A 19,210-nucleotide genomic window follows, 5' to 3' on the forward strand; every position below is an offset into this window, starting at 1 on the left:
ATAAGTTATAACAAAATAGAAAGTTTAATGGATAATAAGTTTTGAAACATAGGTACAATATAATTTTACCAATATTGTATTGACGTAAAATTAACAATATTACTAATACATCTCAAATTAGTAGTTTCCTGAACGTTACATTAGCAACGTTTCAATAATATTGTATTTTTCAACCTTCCACTGCAATGTAATTTGGCGGAAGATTAAGCTACCCTGCCACCTTGCATAAACCTCCCTACAACGAATGTTAAACCTTGCTTTGCGAAGTTTTGGCAATGTTCCAGCAATAAATTTTGCTTGTTGGGAAATAAATTTATTAAATATAAAAAATACCTATCTGCATTCATATTTGATATTCATATTTATATTATTAGATAAAACTGAAGTGTTTTCAAAATATTTATTCACTACTTTCAATATAAAAACATTCCATCTCTACTTAAAACTCATATTTTTATTTCATTCATTTGTGAAAGTGTAAAATGGCTGTAAGCGCAGGTTCATCAGCTGCTCTACCAACAAATTACGAATATTATACCAGTGGAGGTATCCATCAAGGTTTAAGTGCTAATCAGAGCTACTTTACTCTAAATGACAGGCTCATCAGGATCTATAGTGGAGCTATGCATTATTTTAGGGTACCGAGACCTTATTGGAGAGATCGCCTGAAGAAAATTAGAGCTGCTGGATTGAACACAGTTGAGACATACATTCCGTGGAATCTACACGAGCCAGAATCAGGTTAGAATATCCGTATCTAACTATAATAGAACTCTAAAGTCCCGTTCTCAGAACTGCGCCGTGTCGCTGGCTACACAGTTTGACATTTCAAACAACCAATGGGAGCTGTACTAAATTTAAAATTGACAGCTGTTCTTTTGATGTGTCGCTGGCGACACTCGCTGTTCTGAGAACGGGGCTTAACACAGAGAGAACTAGGCAACTGCTTAGTTGCAAAGCCATAACCCAGACAAGACAATACAAGACAAACTTCAACAAAATGACTAACAGATCAGTAATAACTTTAATTCTTCTTGCAATCACAATCATACAACGAATTCTTAAATCTTCTTCGACAAGATAATTACACAATATACACTCCTCAAAACAATTATTGCATATTTGAATAAAAGTATCTATACTATATCCTATAAGTATACAGATAAAAATCTTGTCCCAAATTCGTGGTACGAAAATTGTTTTTTATGACGATGTGCAAACGAGTCAAATTTCCTGTGCGCAAAAATAAACTCGTGTAAAATAACAATAAACAGCGTAATAGAGAGATATCACTAAACCGAATAGCGTTCATGGACGTTAATAAGCCCAGGTGTTATTTCCTTTACGTGAGGTGGTATTAACTCTCTTCATTTATAGTTATCGGATCAGAATGAATTCTGATCACGTCGCCTCCGCTATTTAAACTTAACCTAACTTTGAATTTAAAACTTTGAAATTGTTTTGTTTACTAGGTATTTTAAAACTAAAGGGCTAAAGTGCTTATTTCCAGTGCTTTATTGTTCAACGTCTGCCAGTGGGTTTAGGGCAACAAGCAACAAATTCTCTTAGAAGAGCTAAGTGGTCATCTGCTGTAAACCTAAGATTCTTTATAGGTTCTTTAGTATTGGAAAAAGTGGAATCCATATTTTGGGCCATATTTATTTAATTAAAACTAATCCCAGTTACTTAAATATCAAATTACCTAATAAAACTAAAGCAATAATTCAAAACAGTTCAAACATAACCTAAAATAAACGATCTCGCCGGCCGGCTCCGGTTGTCCATTTAAGCAATTTTTAAACGTTATCAGAGGTTATTTAGAAAGAGCGCTTGGTGTAATTAGGGAGTTTTCGTTGCTTTAAAAAAATTCAACGGTACGGTTAACGGATACGTAACCATAACCGCTATTTTGACAGATAAAAAAACAGTTTTCGAACTTTCGGTTCATCGGTTCGGAGCCGACATACGATACGATAACCGAAAACTGACAGCTAAGCACAGCCCGTAGCGTAGTGTTTTGATTTTTGGTTTTTTGTATTGTTGTTTGATTTCAAAGTGCTTTATATGTCTTTATTGGGTATCGCTATATAGGATGGACAATTTAATTTTATTGGACTCTAGTGATGAATCGGATTTGGAGGATGCGATGCTGTTGGAAGGGTTTGAAAACAACATCGAATATCGAGCAGAACTTTATGGGGAGTTCAACCTAGAAATATTATCTGACCAAGAGTGCAAAGCTAACTTTCGCTTTGAAAAAAAAGACATTCCTCGATTAGTTGAAGCACTAATGCCCACTTGCACCGTTTGTATAAACTTTGTTTAAAGGCTAAACAATGATTAACTATAATAAAATATGTATAGTTGATCACTGTTTAGCCTTTAAACAAAGTTTATACAAACGGTGCCCAACGAGTTTAACACAGATAAAATAAATAATCAAAACATAAACAAAATAGAATCAGGTTAGGTTAGATCTGTATTTTTCAATGTTGTGTTTCTACTGCGCTAGTGCGCATGCGTACCGCTATGTTAACGGCTTTGGCTAACGTCCGTAAAATATCGGCAGCTAGCGGTTACGATATACGATAATCGAAATTGAAATGTCAAAGTTGTCAATTAGCGTTAACCGGAATTGCAATTTGTAAGCAACGAAAACTCCCTATTGATCCGCAAATTACGTCAGGCGGTAACGTTATTAGCGGGTGTTAAAAATTGACTCGCGCATATCGTAACCATGATAAGGTACGCGTAAATACTGGATGACGCTATTCGGTTTTCCGATATCTCTCTAATAACTGTGCCGGTCAGGCGCTGTGCACAATTTTAGAGGCCAAAAGCTATGTGCGCAAACTAGTCACCTAAACTTGTGTCTAGCCCTAGCAGGCAACTGTTAAGCCCGACCAATCACGTTAGAGTTTTTGACAAACACGAATGAATTAACACACTCCAAATAACCATGCTAACCAACCTGATTGGTCAAGCTTAATAGTTGACTGCTAGAACTAGACACTTCTGTCACCTAACTAGTGCCCGATTCCGAAAATTGGAACCACGAAAAACAATAAAGAAAAAACAATGATTATAATCTGTATAATCTGTGCTATAATATATAAAATCCTTAAGTGACTGACATACTGATTAATCACGATCCTGCTCAAACCACGCAACGTAAGAAGCTCAATTTTGGCATACAGGTTGATTCTAGGGTGCAGAGGTTCGATAAGAAGCTTTGAATAAGAAGACTAAGGAAGGAGCATAATGCTGTCCATGTATTCATGCATGGTGGGCGGAAAAGCCACCATAAAAGCTCTCTAGGGTGGGGATCCTTGACAGTTCTGTTTGACGATTCATTTGACACATTTGAATTTGATTTGAAATTTTGTTGATTTGTCAGTCTTTACGGAGCTTATTTTATGTTATTTATTATTTATTCTACTACTGATAGTTGTATAAAGGTAGTAAATCTAGATGGAAATTGTGGCAGAACTTAAATTAACAGTGACACTATCGCGATTTATCGAAAAAGACTCTAAAATAGTTGGTTGTGTAGCGTGCGGTAGATCTCGGCAAAAATTGAGTGAAATAATGGAACAACTTTTCGCTAGTAAGTGACTATATAATATACGTGTAGTAAACTGATCATTTATGAAATTCACTTAAATTAACTAAATTATATATTTTTCTTGCATTTTAGCTTTTATGTATTACTTGTCAAAGATTAGATGTCAAAGAATTTAGATTAATTAATTAATTAATTTGTTAATTTAACTTACCTGCGTTAATTTGACTTACCTGCTTCAGTAGCGTATCGGATGTTTGTGTTAATAAATACTTATTATAACTTATCTATTTTTATTAGAATTATATATTTTTATAACAATTTTAATAACTACCAACATTTATTCACAACGTAAAATAAAACAACAAATTATTGAGTCTACCCCACGTCTACCCTACATCATAGTTTTACATTTTTTAAATAAAATTAGAACGACACTGATAAACCGGAATTTAAGACGGCCATATTTGAGGCCCATCGCGGTGTACCTAAGATTTTTGATATGCTCCTTCCTTAGTCTTCTTATTCAAAGATAAGAAGGGATTTTTCGAAATTCTTTGGATTAGAAATAAAAAAAAACATTAAAACACTATGTTAACTTTTTTCTACTGATATAATTTGGATAGCTATTTAATTCTTAGTAATTTTATAGAATCACTTTCTATTCATAATTTAACTAATTAAGGACAAATTATCTTAGATATTTTTTAGTTATATATTATTTTATTCTAATAATCCTCTAAAATTATTCAGGTAAATATGATTTTGGAAATGGTGGCTCTGAAATGGAGGATTTTCTGTATTTGGAAGAGTTCTTGAACACTGCTAAAGAAGAAGATTTGTTTGTTATATTAAGACCTGGACCTTACATTTGTTCCGAATATAATTTTGGCGGTTTTCCTAGTTGGTTGTTAAGAGAAAAAACTATGGGTTTTAGGACTTCTGAATCAACTTACATGAAATTTGTCACAAGGTAGTATTTCCAAAAAAAAAGGATTATATTTTTTTGATTTTTGGAGATTACCTGTTAAGATATTCTAATTAATTAGGTTTTTGGCATAGTTCTAAAAATGATAATAGATCCATTTTAAAACAAACAGACAATTAAAAATAATAAAAATAAAAATTAATAAACAATATGGCAATAAAATACAGGGTGTCTCAGAAATAAGAGCAAGTATTTTAAGCAAGGTGGTAGATCTCGACAAAAGAAACATATTTCCTCTTTATCCTTTTTGAACTAAGTCCAAAATAACGGACGTTATTTTACTTTGAAAATTTCCAAAAAAATTGATTTTTTCCTAAAACTTTGAGAACCACTGCATCTTTTCTGGATATCCTTTCTTGTAAATTTAATCTTATACCTATGTTGCCATATTAAAAATATTACAAGTACAAGAACTGTCCTAAAATGAAAACTATATTAGGTATATACTTTAGATGGGATATACTTAACTTTGCTATAAATATCGTAATCTTAAATCGTACAGGATGTTCAAAATTCTACGCCAAACTTTCTGAAATATAAAATAATTTTTCTTTGTTTTTTTTTAATGGTAATACTTATATTATTATATTATTTTTTTATTAGATGGAGAATTAAAAAAATGAACATTTTTGTATTTAAACTATTTCAAAATTTTTAATGGTTTCGCACGCAGTATTATTTCATATGGTTTTCTCAACGGTAAAATACGAGAGAAAATTCATTGGGTGGCTTTGATAAAAATTTACTATGGAAAATGCCATATGAAATATAAAACTTCTAATATCTGCGAAACCGTTAAATTTTGAAATACTCTAAATAAAAAAATGTTTATTTTTTAATTCTCCATCTATTGGAAAAATAATATATAGGGTGTTCCATTTAAAAAAAAAACGAAGAAAAATTATTTTATATTTTAGAAAGTTTGACGTAGAATTTTGAACATCCTGTATGATATACGATTACCATGTTTATAGCAAAGTAAGTACAGACCATCTAAAGTAAATATCTAATATAGTTTTGATTTCAGGACAGTTTTTGTATTTTAATATATTTTTTAAGAAAGGCTAAAAAATATATAATTTTTATTTATTTAATAATATCTCTGAAACTATGGAAATATATTTACTCATATCTTAGGATTATGTAAAGTGATCTGAAAAAGAAGCCAAAAATGCAATAATATACAGGGTTCAATTTAAAAAAAAAATCATGTTCCATTTAAAAAAAAATAATCCCGATCCACTCACTCATTTTTGAGCCACCCTATAGTTTTTATTTTGAGAGCTACAGATGCCCGACGTACTATTGCCGGACCCTGTATATTCATAATAACAATTTCAGGTGGTTTAATGTTTTGCTGACTCTATTAACTGCATTCCAATTCACAAAAGGAGGACCGGTAATCGTTTTTCAAGTGGAAAACGAGTATGGCTATATGAAATACAAAGATCTTATGCCAGATAAGGACTATCTCGAACAACTTCATCAGCTTTATTTAAAAAATAATATAGTGGAGCTACTGGTAACATCTGATAGTCCTTTAGCTAGTGGCACTCAAGGTCAGTAAATCAGTTATTTGGTCTATTACCATTCCTAGAAAATTATACAATTAATCACTAAGATTTTATATGGTTCACTGTTCACTTTTCCTTTTGTAAATGTTGTATTTCCGCACAGGGCGGTGCCTCTCACACAACGCGGAAGCTCCAATTTTGTTAGGTTAAGTCCCCCAAAAAGTTATATATCAAAGTTGTGTTTTTTGTAATGTAACACCCTATATATTAAAAAATAGAAAATATCGGCAGCCAGACGGCCTGCACGCTGTTCCAGAGAGTATAATAAAAGATATATCAAAGAGCCAGACGTCTTAAAATACTTTCTCGAAAACGTTGCTAGCTCTTAGTCTATATATTAGACCTGAAAGAGACCAGTAACTTACGCGTTTGATAATAGCACAGAATATCTAGCTACGCAACAGAAAAATACTCGAAATGAAAGAGCTAAAATTGCACAAATAAAATACTAGATGCCGCGACAATATCATAATCAGAATATAATTGGAAATTTTCAATTTTCGGTTTTAGATCCACGGCACGTTGACAGCCTTGAAGCTCGGCTAAAGATGCACAGTTGCCAGATTCAAAAAGACTTTAATTGGCATCCCATTCTTTTTCTGGTGTATAATAATTTCTTTCTATTCTTCGTTTCTTGTCAGATACCCTTACATTAATTATTCGTTTGGCTTTTAAAATAGTTTTAAGTTTAAGTATATTATTAGAAAACATATGCTCACAAAATACATTTGTAATATATGTAATACACTACTTTATTATGTTAACTAAGAAAATAACTTTAATTACCTTTAAAATTAATAATATACAGGGCGATTGATAGTGATATTTATTAATGCTGAAACGTTAGTAATGAAATATACGTTTAATAATAATGGAAATAATTTATTAAAATGCAGTATAAAAATGTTAATTGACTAAAAAATACTATAAGAACAAATTTCTTCTGTTGCCACGTTATTTATATAGACCTAGGTAGATTTTAAAAAGTGACACAGGTACAATTAATAATATATTAGTTCGGCATAAAAGTTGCTGTCACGACATCGTACAATAAATTAAAATTCGTAAAATAAATTAAAATTATTAATTAAACAAATCTTTATAACGAAATGCAAGTATACCAAATTTTGGCCCAATCGAACTCCAGGGAATGATATCATAAAATTGTACTATATTATGGTACCACTCGATATGCTTCATAATATTGCAATGTCACCGAAGATCCATAGTATACCAAATTTAAGCAAAATCGAACGCCAGGAAATTGTATCGTCATATGATACTATAGGTAGGTACCACTTTATATGCATCATAGTACCATCATATTACAATGTCATCGAAGATACGTAGTATACCAAGTTTAAGCCCAATCGAACCCCAGGAAATGGTATCGTAATATGGTACTACATTATGGTACCTCTTGATATGCTTCATGTTACCATAATATTGCAATGTCATCAAAAATACGCAAGTATAATCAATCATAATATGGTACTATAGAAGGTACCACTTTATATGCATCAAAGTACCATCATATTACAGTGTCACCGAACATACGTATCATACAAAGTTTAAGCCCAATCGAACGCCAGGAAATGGTATCGTAATATGGAACTACATTATGGTACCCCTTGATATGCTTTATGGTACCATAATATTGCAATGTCATAAAAAATACGCAGGTATAATCAAATATGAGCCCAATCGAACGTCAGGAAGTGGTATCATAATATGGTACTATAGAAGGTACCACTTTGTATGCATCATAGTACCATCATATTACAATGTCACCGAAGATACCAGGCGGATGAAACTGCCATTTGAATTTTGGAAACACGGCGGAGTTTCTGCCAGTAGAGGGATAGATGGCGCTGCGTAGAAATTTCATCTAGGTCCCTAGATATTCATCTAGGGACTTTAATTTCATCATGATTTTATCAAGTCATCCACAGAGTATAGTTTAATTAACAATTCGTTTGATTCTCTGTGGAGTAATTGGAGTAGTTGGAGTAGTTGAAAAATATAAATATTTATATAAAATGTTGATAATTTAACAGTGATGTGCTTTGTTACCCTATGAATAAACATTGGTATGAAGTTGCTTTCGTCAGAAACAATTATAATTAAATAATTTAATAAAAATTTAATTTCTAAGTGACCCGGATCAGTTAGATCAGTAAAATAAATTGAAAAATAAACGTCATTCCATATTTGGCAATGTCTGTCAGTTTCTGTGAAGTGAGAGTGAATTGTGATTTGTTTTCATGGGAATATTTTACGGATTTTTGCGAATTTAGAGTATTTTGGACGATAGGATTGTGAAATTTAAAAGCCAAGTAGTTTAATATATAAGATTAATTAATCCCTGTGATAATTTTTATGAAATTTCTCATAATCAAAACAAATTTTTTCAACAAAATGGCTGTCTCAGAAATTTGGAAGATCATTAATTTTAAAGTTTTATTTAAATGAATTTATATCGAATCAAGAATTTGTATAACACATATTAAAAGCTTGATTTTAAAGGTTGTGCAGTAATTTATGTAAGTGTACGCTTTTAGATAAATATAAATATACAAATTTGCAAAGACAAACAAGTAATTTTAAAAAGATCATTTATTTATTTAAACGAGTATAATCATTAATCATTAGGTTGAAAATATATTTGTATTTACTTATTTATATATTTTCTATACCCTTGTATTATTTATAAGCCCTATATGTCCTGTTTTATTTGAAAAAAAATGCTTCGAGTCATCGAGAATAGATTTAATAACAATTTTGTCCCTTGGCTTTGTGTATTATATAATGTGAATTGTAAGATGTTTCTATTTGAATAGGTCATTAAAGTTGAGATTAAAGTTATACCAAATTATATTCACGGTAACTATATGTCTTTTATATAATGAATTATTTATTTATAATTTATAACCTTTTTTATAATTACTTATAACTGATTGTATAAATTCTGATAACTTTTATATATACTTGTATAGTGTTGAATGTGTTATTATGTAATTTTAACAATGTTATAATAAAATAATAAAGTTACAGATTTTTCGTGTTTTATTCTAATTTCAGGGATAATTTCAACCTAGATTATTAATTTATTTGTATCAAAATACATTACTTTTATTTTGTAAAATGTTTTGTTACAAATAAATTCATAATCTAGATTGAAATTACCAAATATAAGTAAAAAACTTTTGAACTGGCAGTAAAGGTCCATTTAAAAATATGGCGCGAACTTTTAGTTCTGCCAGTAGCCCGCTTGGATCGCGTCGAGCGCGTGTTTCCAGGCTTTAACATAGGAGTTTTCATTTCTTTCAGTTAGTTATTCTATGGAAGATACTTACTATACCAAGTATAAGTCCAATCGAGGAAATTTAATTACAATCAAACGTCACAAAGTGATTATAATTCAGCTCTAAGATTTAACTCCTACTAACATGGCAATTTAAATACCTAAACGTTTGAAAAAAGAGCTCTGATCTATTTTAATATGTTTAAATGGTGTAGCAAATTTGAAGGTAGGCTTTATAAGGAAGTATTACAATATGAATTGCACAATGGCAACACTGCATAAAATTCGTTTAAATTTCGTTTGTAGAAAACTGTTTTCCTTTAAATTTATCGCCCTCTATTATGTAGTAGCGAAACTACCGCATCAAAATATCTGATTTGGAGACAGGCTTTTAAAACCTGTCTCCTTCTGATACCTACGATTTTATACGTGTAACGAGGCTTCTGTTGCGTAGCTAGATATTCTGTGATAATAGGTATATTGTCTAAACAAAGTAAATGGTAGTAGTCGTAGTTAAGTAATACAGTTGTCATTAATATTCCTTTAGGAACGTTACCTGATGTATTCCTTCAAACTGCCAATTTTGGTGGAGGAGCAACAGATCAGCTTAATAAGTTGGAAGAACTACAACCGGGCAAACCACTGATGGTAATGGAATTCTGGATAGGATGGTACGATTTCTGGGGTGCAAATCATACGGGAAAATCGGACGACGATACTAGAAATGTTCTTAGTGAAATTCTAGCAAAAAATGCTTCATTCAGCACCTATATGTTCCACGGAGGAACTAATTTTGCTTTTAATAGTGGCGGCTCATTTTGTAAGAATACAAACTTTATTACCAATGAATATTTAAGAAAATAAATTATAAATTAAAGATCCAGTAATAAGGAGATAACATTTTAGCTAACGACCTGACAGACAATTCTGGGTTTGAAATAATTACCACCAGTTATGACTATGATTCACCTTTAGACGAACAAGGAGCGTATCGCAGCAAGTACTACATAGTTAAAGAATTGGTAGCTGCTGCAAATCCTGTTCAGACCTTTACTCCAGACGTTCCAGAACATATTCCTCCTGTAGCTTATGAAAGTACAACTATTAGTGATACTTTGCCATTAAATAGTGTAATTGAAAACAATGCTCCTTACGAAATTAGTAGTGCTTATGTAGTTGCGATGGAATTGCTGGATATCAATAACAAATCTGGTCAAAGTAACGGATATATTGTTTACAGGAAAGAGAATGTCGATTTGGAACCAGGATCTTTATTAACTATTGAAGGTAAAATTAAACTAATTTCAAGTATGTAAAGTTTGAAAGATGATGACAAAATATGATGTTGACCCATAGACTTAAAATAAAATATAGACTGAGCATCTCATTCATAAATAGCTGGAACATGCGGTCAGACAACGTCTTGTTATTGTTGTGTTATTTTTTAGGTTATAACGAGTGCGACACGAGCGATAGATACGTTGTCTCTGTCATAACGGTCGTTCCCTGACGACTCTGCCGAGAAACACAACACTGTCTTTCGTTTCTCAAGTACACCTGAACTCTCCGTATCATAGCCGGGTAACTTTTTTTATTTTAATGAAGCTATAATTAAATTAAAAATATATCGTATTTAAATATTTTATTAAGATTTAGGACAGGTTTTTTGAATAAAAGTTTAGAAAAAAACGTCTTAGAGTCCAAAAAGGATAAAAATAATAAAATACACGTTATAGAAGAAATTTTATAATCGAAATTACGTAATTTTTGAAATTAATAATAAATTATTAATTTTAGTCAAACATTTACAACCCCTAATATTAATCAAAACAGGATCTATTTCACAGATATAATAGAATCGGCGACAGGGAGAGAAAAAAAATATGATTTTTGTAATTTTTTTTCTGGTTAAGTGACGTCTTATTATGTAAATTAGAGAAAACATAAATCTGTTCCATTAAAGCAAGGAAGGTGATAGGAGTGGATAATATGAAAACTACATTTATTTAACTCGGTACTGTCTTTATTATACCGGGTGCGTTCCAAAAGTATGGCTCATCCTCATAATTTTTTATATTTTCAAATAAAAAATTACATAAATTAGATTGATTGACGCATTCAATTGTTTTTGGTCACTTCCTGTTTCACCGGAAATGAATATAACTTTTAATTTTTAAATGGCACCCTCGGTATATTTCTACTTTATTCGATAGAAAATGATAACAATTTAATTTTTAATAATAATATTGATTTCTGAATAGAATGACATAGCATAATATGTCAACTTTGACATTTTCGCATATGGTTTAATTGTAATTGTAACACGCGGTTCATAACGACAATTTGACTCGAAATACCAAGTGTGTGGTATCAATATATTCATAAAAAATGCTTTTTCCAAATATGCTAATGAGTCTCCCTTGTTCCATTTGAAAAAATTGACATATGTATGATTAAAAATACGATTTGTACATCTTTTAACCGGCCTAGACAAGACACGAAACCTATTAGACGATCAAAATTATTTTTCCAAGGCTCCTTGATTAAAACTTAGTGTTTTTAACAACACCATGGCACCCCGGATTGAAATTTAAAATACGATTTGTTTTTAAGCGACAATGTCAAAAGTTGACATATGATATGTCATTCTATTCAGAGTGTCATTTTCTATCGAATAAAGTAGCAATATACCGAGGGTGCCTTTAAAAATCAAGATGTAATCATATCGGTGAAACAGGAAGAGACCAAAAACAATTGAATACGTCAATAAATCCTAATTTATGTCATATACCTACTAACATACAAATCTGTGTTTTTTATCTGAAAAAATAAAAAAAGTTATAGGGGTGAGCCACTTTTGAGACGACCCGGTATATTAAAAAATATTGTTTCATAATGTAATATCATTTTAAAATTCTAGTATGTTATTTTAGATTCTAAAGATAATTTTAGAATAAACCGGAATATATTTTTAATAAAAACATTATTAATTATTAACAGGGTTATAATTATGATTCTGTTACAATGTAAGTAAGTAAACAACGTAATGTAAGAGAAAAAATTCAGATTTTACATTTTACTAAAATATTATCTAAATAAGCGCCTTTCTACAACAACGCCATTGACTCCTAATGGGTAAATTGAGAGTTTCAAGACTTAAATGAATTATTTAAGTCAAATTTTTCTTGCAAATTTGGCACTGGCGAACCATATTTTATAGTTCTTGAACAGAAAAAGTCAATAAAATAAACACTTAAGGACTACAAGCTAAGAAAATGCGTTAATACAGCCGGGAACATAGCGGCAACAAAGCTTTACCGCACACGTGCGACGCGTACTACAAGGTAATAAATGAATGAATAGGCTCCCTCGCCTCTAATCGGTGTTGTCATATTGTAAAGAACTTATCCTTTTTAAACAGTATCCAACTTATAATTTAGTAGTATAAGGACTATTTAATACATCTATGGAATATTAAAACCTACTTTATTAAACTGTAGTATTAATATCTCAATATATGTGTATAACAAGAAAAAAAATATTGATAATATTAAAGACGTGACAACATAAGCTGGATGAGGAAGGCTCGGTCGACTGTACCCAGAAGTAAACATGTGTACAAAAAAGGTTGTTTGTCCGCGTTGAGATGTAAATAGTGTAGTCTATATTTTATTTTAAGTCTATGTGTTGACCACAACTCGGATTTTTTACCAGACTTTGTCTGAGATGGATTCCTTTTATTCGGTTGTTCAGTGTGCTTCTCAGTGAATGAATGAAGATTTGAAGCCAACTTTGTCATTGTATTTTTTTATTTAGTAGCTTAGAAATGTAATGTTAGTTTTTTTTTTGTTTGAAATAGTAAAATAAAACGATGAGGGAATTTTTGAAAATCTTGAAAATCAGAGTTATACTCATCTTTGTATTTTGTCGTGCAGTAGGAAATTAACAAATGTATATTTATAATGATGTGCCTTTTTAGGTCATGTTTGTGATACCGTACTGGTTCTTGTTAATGGAGAATTAATTGCCCCCAAACAATTAAAAGTTTTGTCTGACTTCGATGGGTTTGGCTTCTGGAAACTAGGAAATTCGAGTGTTACATTAAATAGCCAGGTTGTTTTTGGAGCTACCATTGATTTAGTAGTGGAAGAGATGGGCAGAATGAATGGAGGAAACTTTTACCAATATAATCAAACACGCAAAGGATTGTGGCAAGGTATAGTAGAAATGAGACAGGGTGTGGAAAATAAATAGTTTCTACTAGAGTGGTTGCTTCTAAAGATGGACCTACACCGTGCTAACAATAACATCATTGTATTGCGACCACCTCTTGTCTACGGTTGGACATTTTGCTGATCCACGAGCGTGAGCTTAGATACTTCTACCACAGATCATACAGATTATAATCTTTGTTTTTTCTTGATTGTTTTTCGTGGTTCCAATTTTCTTACTTCACTAGTTAGGTGACTAATTTGCGCACATAGCACGCCCACTTATGGCGTCTAAAATTGTGCACAGCGCCTGACCGGCACAGTTATTAGAGAGATATCGGAAAACCGAATAGCGTCATCCAGTATTTACGCGTACCTTATCATGGTTACGATATGCGCGAATCAATTTTTAACGCAACACCCGCTAATAGCGTTACCGCCTGACGTAATTTGCGGATCAATTACACCAAGCGCTCTTTCTAAATAACCTCTGATAACGTTTAAAAATTGCTTAAATGGGCATGTGCGAGTATTTGACAACCGGAGCCGGCCGGCGAGATCTTTTATTTTAGGTTATGTTTGAATTGTTTTGAATTATTGCTTTAGTTTTATTAGGTAATTTGATATTTAAGTAGCTGGGATTAGTTTTAATTAAATAAATATGGCCCAAAATATGGATTCTACCTCTTCCAATATTAAAGAACCTATAAAGAGTCTTAGGTTTACAGCAGATGACGACTTAGCCCTTCTAAGAGAATTTGTTGCTTGTTGCCCTAAACCCACTGGCAGACGTTGAACAATAAAGCACTGGAAATAAGCACTTTAGCCCTTTAGTTTTAAAATACCTAGTAAACAAAACAATTTCAAAGTTTTAAATTCAAAGTTAGGTTAAGTTTAAATAGCGGACGCGACGCGATCAGAATTCTTTCCGATCCGATAACTATAAATGAAGAGAGTTAATACCACCTCACGTAAAGGAAATAACACCTGGCCTTATTAACGTCCATGCACGCTATTCGGTTTAGCGATATCTCTCTATTACGCTGTTTATTGTTATTTTACGCGAGTTTATTTTTGCGCACAGGAAATTTGACTCGTTTGCACATCGTCATAAAAAAACAATTTTCGTACCACGAATTAGATTCTGTAAGATTACTGATTCTGCAAAATAATATTACAAAATTATTTTGCGCAGACTGTTTGCATTATTTGAGAAGGCTGGAAAAACCTTGATAATGCGATCTTGTCTGAGTAGAGGTATCTCCAAATATTTGCAGAAATTGTGTCCCTCTAATCTTTTCAAACAGTCTCTGTAAATAAATATATTCTATAATATATGTTTCAGGAAACGTAACTATTAATTCAAATGTTATATCGAATTGGAAAGTAGTACCTTTGGAACTAAAAAAAGAATGGATTAGTAATTTGAAAGGATGGGAAAAATACCAAAATGACACAACAGGCACAGGCTTTTATAGATCTATATTGACCATCAATGAAGATCCACAAGATACTTTTATTGATACACGAGAATGGGGCAAAGGTATAAAAAATACAATATTAATAAATTTAATAGATTAATACCGTATGATCGAAAAAAAACGACGTCCAGTTAGCTTGGAAATGACGATCGATGACATTTCACATTTCCAATTTTACGTATAAAATGACAGCAATTTTAAATTTTGAATAATCCATCTCTGACGCCGTTTTTTTCCAATCATATGGTATAATATCTACATATCTTTGTTTTATGATTAACACCGTTAGCAAAATAAAACACTAATTCACCACAATACACTAAAACATTTTATTTTTGCGTTTTCTGAAAATTTCTAAGCCTTCTAGATTTCGCACAACTACAGTCAAGTTTTTGTTTTCTTATGGCCACCATTTTGAATTTTTATACTATTAGATAGAGCGAAAAAAGTCTTTACGGTGGTATCTAATTTTTATTCATTATTATGTAAATTCACTAAAAAAAATATATTTTTTGAAAATTCGCCTAAGATCAAGTCTACCTTGGAAGTCCAGTTGACACTTTATATGACATCCAGTGAATTTTTGTTTACTCTATTAAGTGTCAAACTAGAGATACAAAAATTTATAGTAGATAGTGTAAAATGTATTGACAGTAAATAGTATGTTCGCAAGTGAGGAAACACGAGATATAGTCTGTGAAACGAATAACTTTGAATTTGACAGTTCCCGCGGGCTTTTCTAGTGTTAATTTTATTAGGTTAGCAACTTGCGGCCATGCTGACGCAATGCCGTCTCTAATAGAACAGCCTTGGAGCCAGATTTATGATGTCACGCTAGTTAGATACTACGGATTAATAAATATGTTGTAGAATACATGGAAAACATAATAATTATTCCTCGTATTTTAGGTTTGTATTTTAAAAATTATAAAGTTTCCATAAAATATACATAACATACAGTTAATAAATACAATATGTATATACCTATTTATAGTAATAAATACTTTGGCAAATGTACTATGAACCATACAAATACAGCAAATGTTTTACGATATACAAATAATGAATAGGTACATAAGATAATGGGTAAAATGTAAAATATATTTTAAATTTTGGGGTTTGAAAATCGATCTAATTTAACAAAAAACATTCAATATCTACTAATAGTGATGTATTATTATTTGCATTCACAAAATGTATATATATCTTTTGCAAATATCAATGTTCAAAAAATTATATTTGCCAATAATACAATATCATAGAAAAAAAGGCGTCAGCGATGGCTATGAAATAAAAATCGCTGTCATTTTATATGTAAAATTATTCTAAAATTTTTCATTTTCTTGAGATTTAGGTTCGGGAAAAACGCTGATTAAGTTTTCATTTGGTTTTTTCATTATTTTTTTGGTTTAAAAAAAACGTTTCGGCTAACATTATAGCCTTCATCAGTGTTCTGTCATATGAAAAAAATAGTGTCGAATATAATCCAAAAAATTACATTCACAACCTAACCTAACACCACATAGTATTTACTGCAATTAATACATTAATATAAACTTGTCAAAAGATGGCCACATATTTTTTAAAATTATTATTCTTAGCTCTAAAACTATCTACATTGACTATGACTGAAATCGTACTCCATAGCCAATGTAGATAGTTTAAGTGTATAATATTTAATGTTTTCCATGTATTCTACAACATAATAATTAATCCGTAGTATCTAACTAGCGTGACGTCATAAAACTCGCTCCGAGGCTGTTCTATTAGAGACAGCATTGGTCTGATATTTAGAAATGTCTAAAGCTGATGACATTTTACTTTTGAAAATTATGACATTTCGTGTTGATTTTTGCAAGAAGAGGAAGAACTGTCACTTGTTTTAATATTTTCCTTTTCTATTTCGTGAAAGTAAAAAGAGTTACCTATCTGATTCGTTCAGGCACTCGATTTAAAGAATATCAGTAACTTTTTTGACAGAGGGATTTTATATTTGCCATGTTGGTAAAAAATAACGGTCAAAATTCAAAGTTATTCATTTTATAGACTATATGTATGATGTTTACTTAAGAAATAATATAAATTACGATATGGGGTTTAAATTTTAAACATATTTAAATAAATAATGTAGCCATTACTATGTCCTTTATTCTAGAATTTTCGTTAATTTTAATGCAAGATATACCATGTTATTTATTTCATTAGTATTTTATTTAATTTGAACAATTTTCTAAATTTTATATACGAGTATATTTATAATGTTTTTTTCCTATCATAATCCCACACTAAGAATGAGTTTTAGGCACGCCACAAAAGTGTACAACGAGGGAGAAGGTATTAAAACAAAAAAAATACATATTATTAGTCAAAATAATAATTCGTTAAACTTAATAAGAAAATAATTTGTATAGTCTGTGAAACGAATAACTTTGAATTTGACAGTTCCCGCGGGCTTTTCTAGTGTTAATTTTATTAGGTTAGCAACTTGCGGCCATGCTGACGCAATGCCGTCTCTAATAGAACAGCCTCGGAGCGAGATTTCTGACGTCACGCTAGTTAGATACTACGGATTAATTATGTTGTAATACATGGAAAACATTCCTCGTATATGTAATTTTTTGGATTATATTCGACACTATTTTTTTCATATGACACAACATTGATGAAGGCTATAAACGTTACCTATAACGTTTTTTTAACCAAAAAAAAATAATGAAAAACCAAATGAAAACTTAATCAGCGTTTTTCCCGAACCTAAATCCCAAAAAATCAAAAATTTTAGAATAATTTTACATATAAAATAACAGCGATGTTTATTTCATAGCTATCGCTGACGCCTTTTTTTCTATGATATGGTATTATTTGCAAATATAATTTTTCGCACATTGATGCTTGCAAAATATACGTATAAATTTTGTGAATGCAAATAATAATACATCACATATATATATATATATATATATATATATATATATATATATATATATATATATATATATATATATATATATATACATATATATATATATATATATGTATATTGTAAAACATTTGATGCATTTGTATGGTTCATAGTTTATTTGCCAAAGTATTTATTACTATAAATAGGTATATATATTGTATTTATTAACTGTATATTATGTATAGTTCATGTAAACTATATCATTTTTAAAATACAAACCAAAAATACGAGGAATAATTATGTTTTCCGTGTATTCTACAACATATTTATTAATCCGTGGTATCTAACTAGCGTGACGTCATAAATCTCGCTCCAATGCTGTTCTATTAGAGACGGCATTGATCTGATATTTAGAAATGTCAAAGGCTGATGACATTTTACTTTTGTCAATTATGACATTTCGCGTTGATTTTTACAAGAAGAGGAAGACCTGTCACTTGTTTTATTATTTTCCTTTTCTATTTCACGAAAGTAAAAAGAGTTACCTATCTGATTCGTTCAGGCACTCATTTTAAAGAATATCAGTAACTTTTTGGATAGAGGGCTTTTATATTTGCTATGTTGGTAAAAAATAACGGTCAAAATTCAAAGTTATTCATTTTATAGACTATAACTAAATTTTGCTACCACAGTTTTAGAGAAAGATAAATAATACATTTTTGAATCTTTTTGTGTAGGTATAGTATTTGTGAATGGATTTGCCTTGGGACGTTACAACGCTATAGGACCACAGCAAACTCTATATCTACCAGGGCCATTTTTAAAAAAAGGAGACAATGAAATCACGTTTTTTGAACATTTCTATGCACCCGCTGATGGAAAAGTGATTTATACCGATCAACAGATATATGAAATTGTATATTAAATATAATATAATTACCTCTGGAAATATGATTTTTTTATTATGTGTAATAAAGACAAATAATTATAAATAATTCACAACATATCCCACAAATGCTTCAAAATACAGAAATTTTTCAGAAAGTTCCACAACAAATTATCTATTTAACACACTTTTTCTCAATCTTTCTTATAAATTATGCTGGTAATTTTAGAACATAATATACGAATATTTTCATTGATAACACTAGAGCGATTAAAATGTGTTATACGGAGTGTTCCTTAATG

General features: G+C 30.7%; 1 protein-coding gene across 1 annotated transcript in view; it reads left to right on the plus strand.

Annotated features, from left to right (window-relative positions):
* Window positions 1-391: 391 nt before the first annotated feature.
* Window positions 392-19,210, plus strand: part of LOC115876543 — a 39,875-nt gene continuing 21,056 nt past the window's right edge. Inside the window, exons 1-8 of the mRNA XM_030892355.1 lie at window positions 392-741; window positions 4,316-4,535; window positions 5,892-6,109; window positions 9,976-10,248; window positions 10,335-10,715; window positions 13,408-13,644; window positions 14,985-15,182; window positions 18,760-18,938. Of these exons, the coding sequence (XP_030748215.1) occupies window positions 483-741; window positions 4,316-4,535; window positions 5,892-6,109; window positions 9,976-10,248; window positions 10,335-10,715; window positions 13,408-13,644; window positions 14,985-15,182; window positions 18,760-18,938 (1,965 nt within the window). The 5' untranslated portion in view covers window positions 392-482. The remainder of the gene's footprint in view (window positions 742-4,315; window positions 4,536-5,891; window positions 6,110-9,975; window positions 10,249-10,334; window positions 10,716-13,407; window positions 13,645-14,984; window positions 15,183-18,759; window positions 18,939-19,210) is intronic.

The sequence above is a fragment of the Sitophilus oryzae genome, unplaced genomic scaffold (assembly GCF_002938485.1).
Source record: "Sitophilus oryzae breed Bouriz unplaced genomic scaffold, Soryzae_2.0 scaffold_1436_pilon_pilon, whole genome shotgun sequence".
Classification (NCBI taxonomy): domain Eukaryota; kingdom Metazoa; phylum Arthropoda; class Insecta; order Coleoptera; family Curculionidae; genus Sitophilus; species Sitophilus oryzae.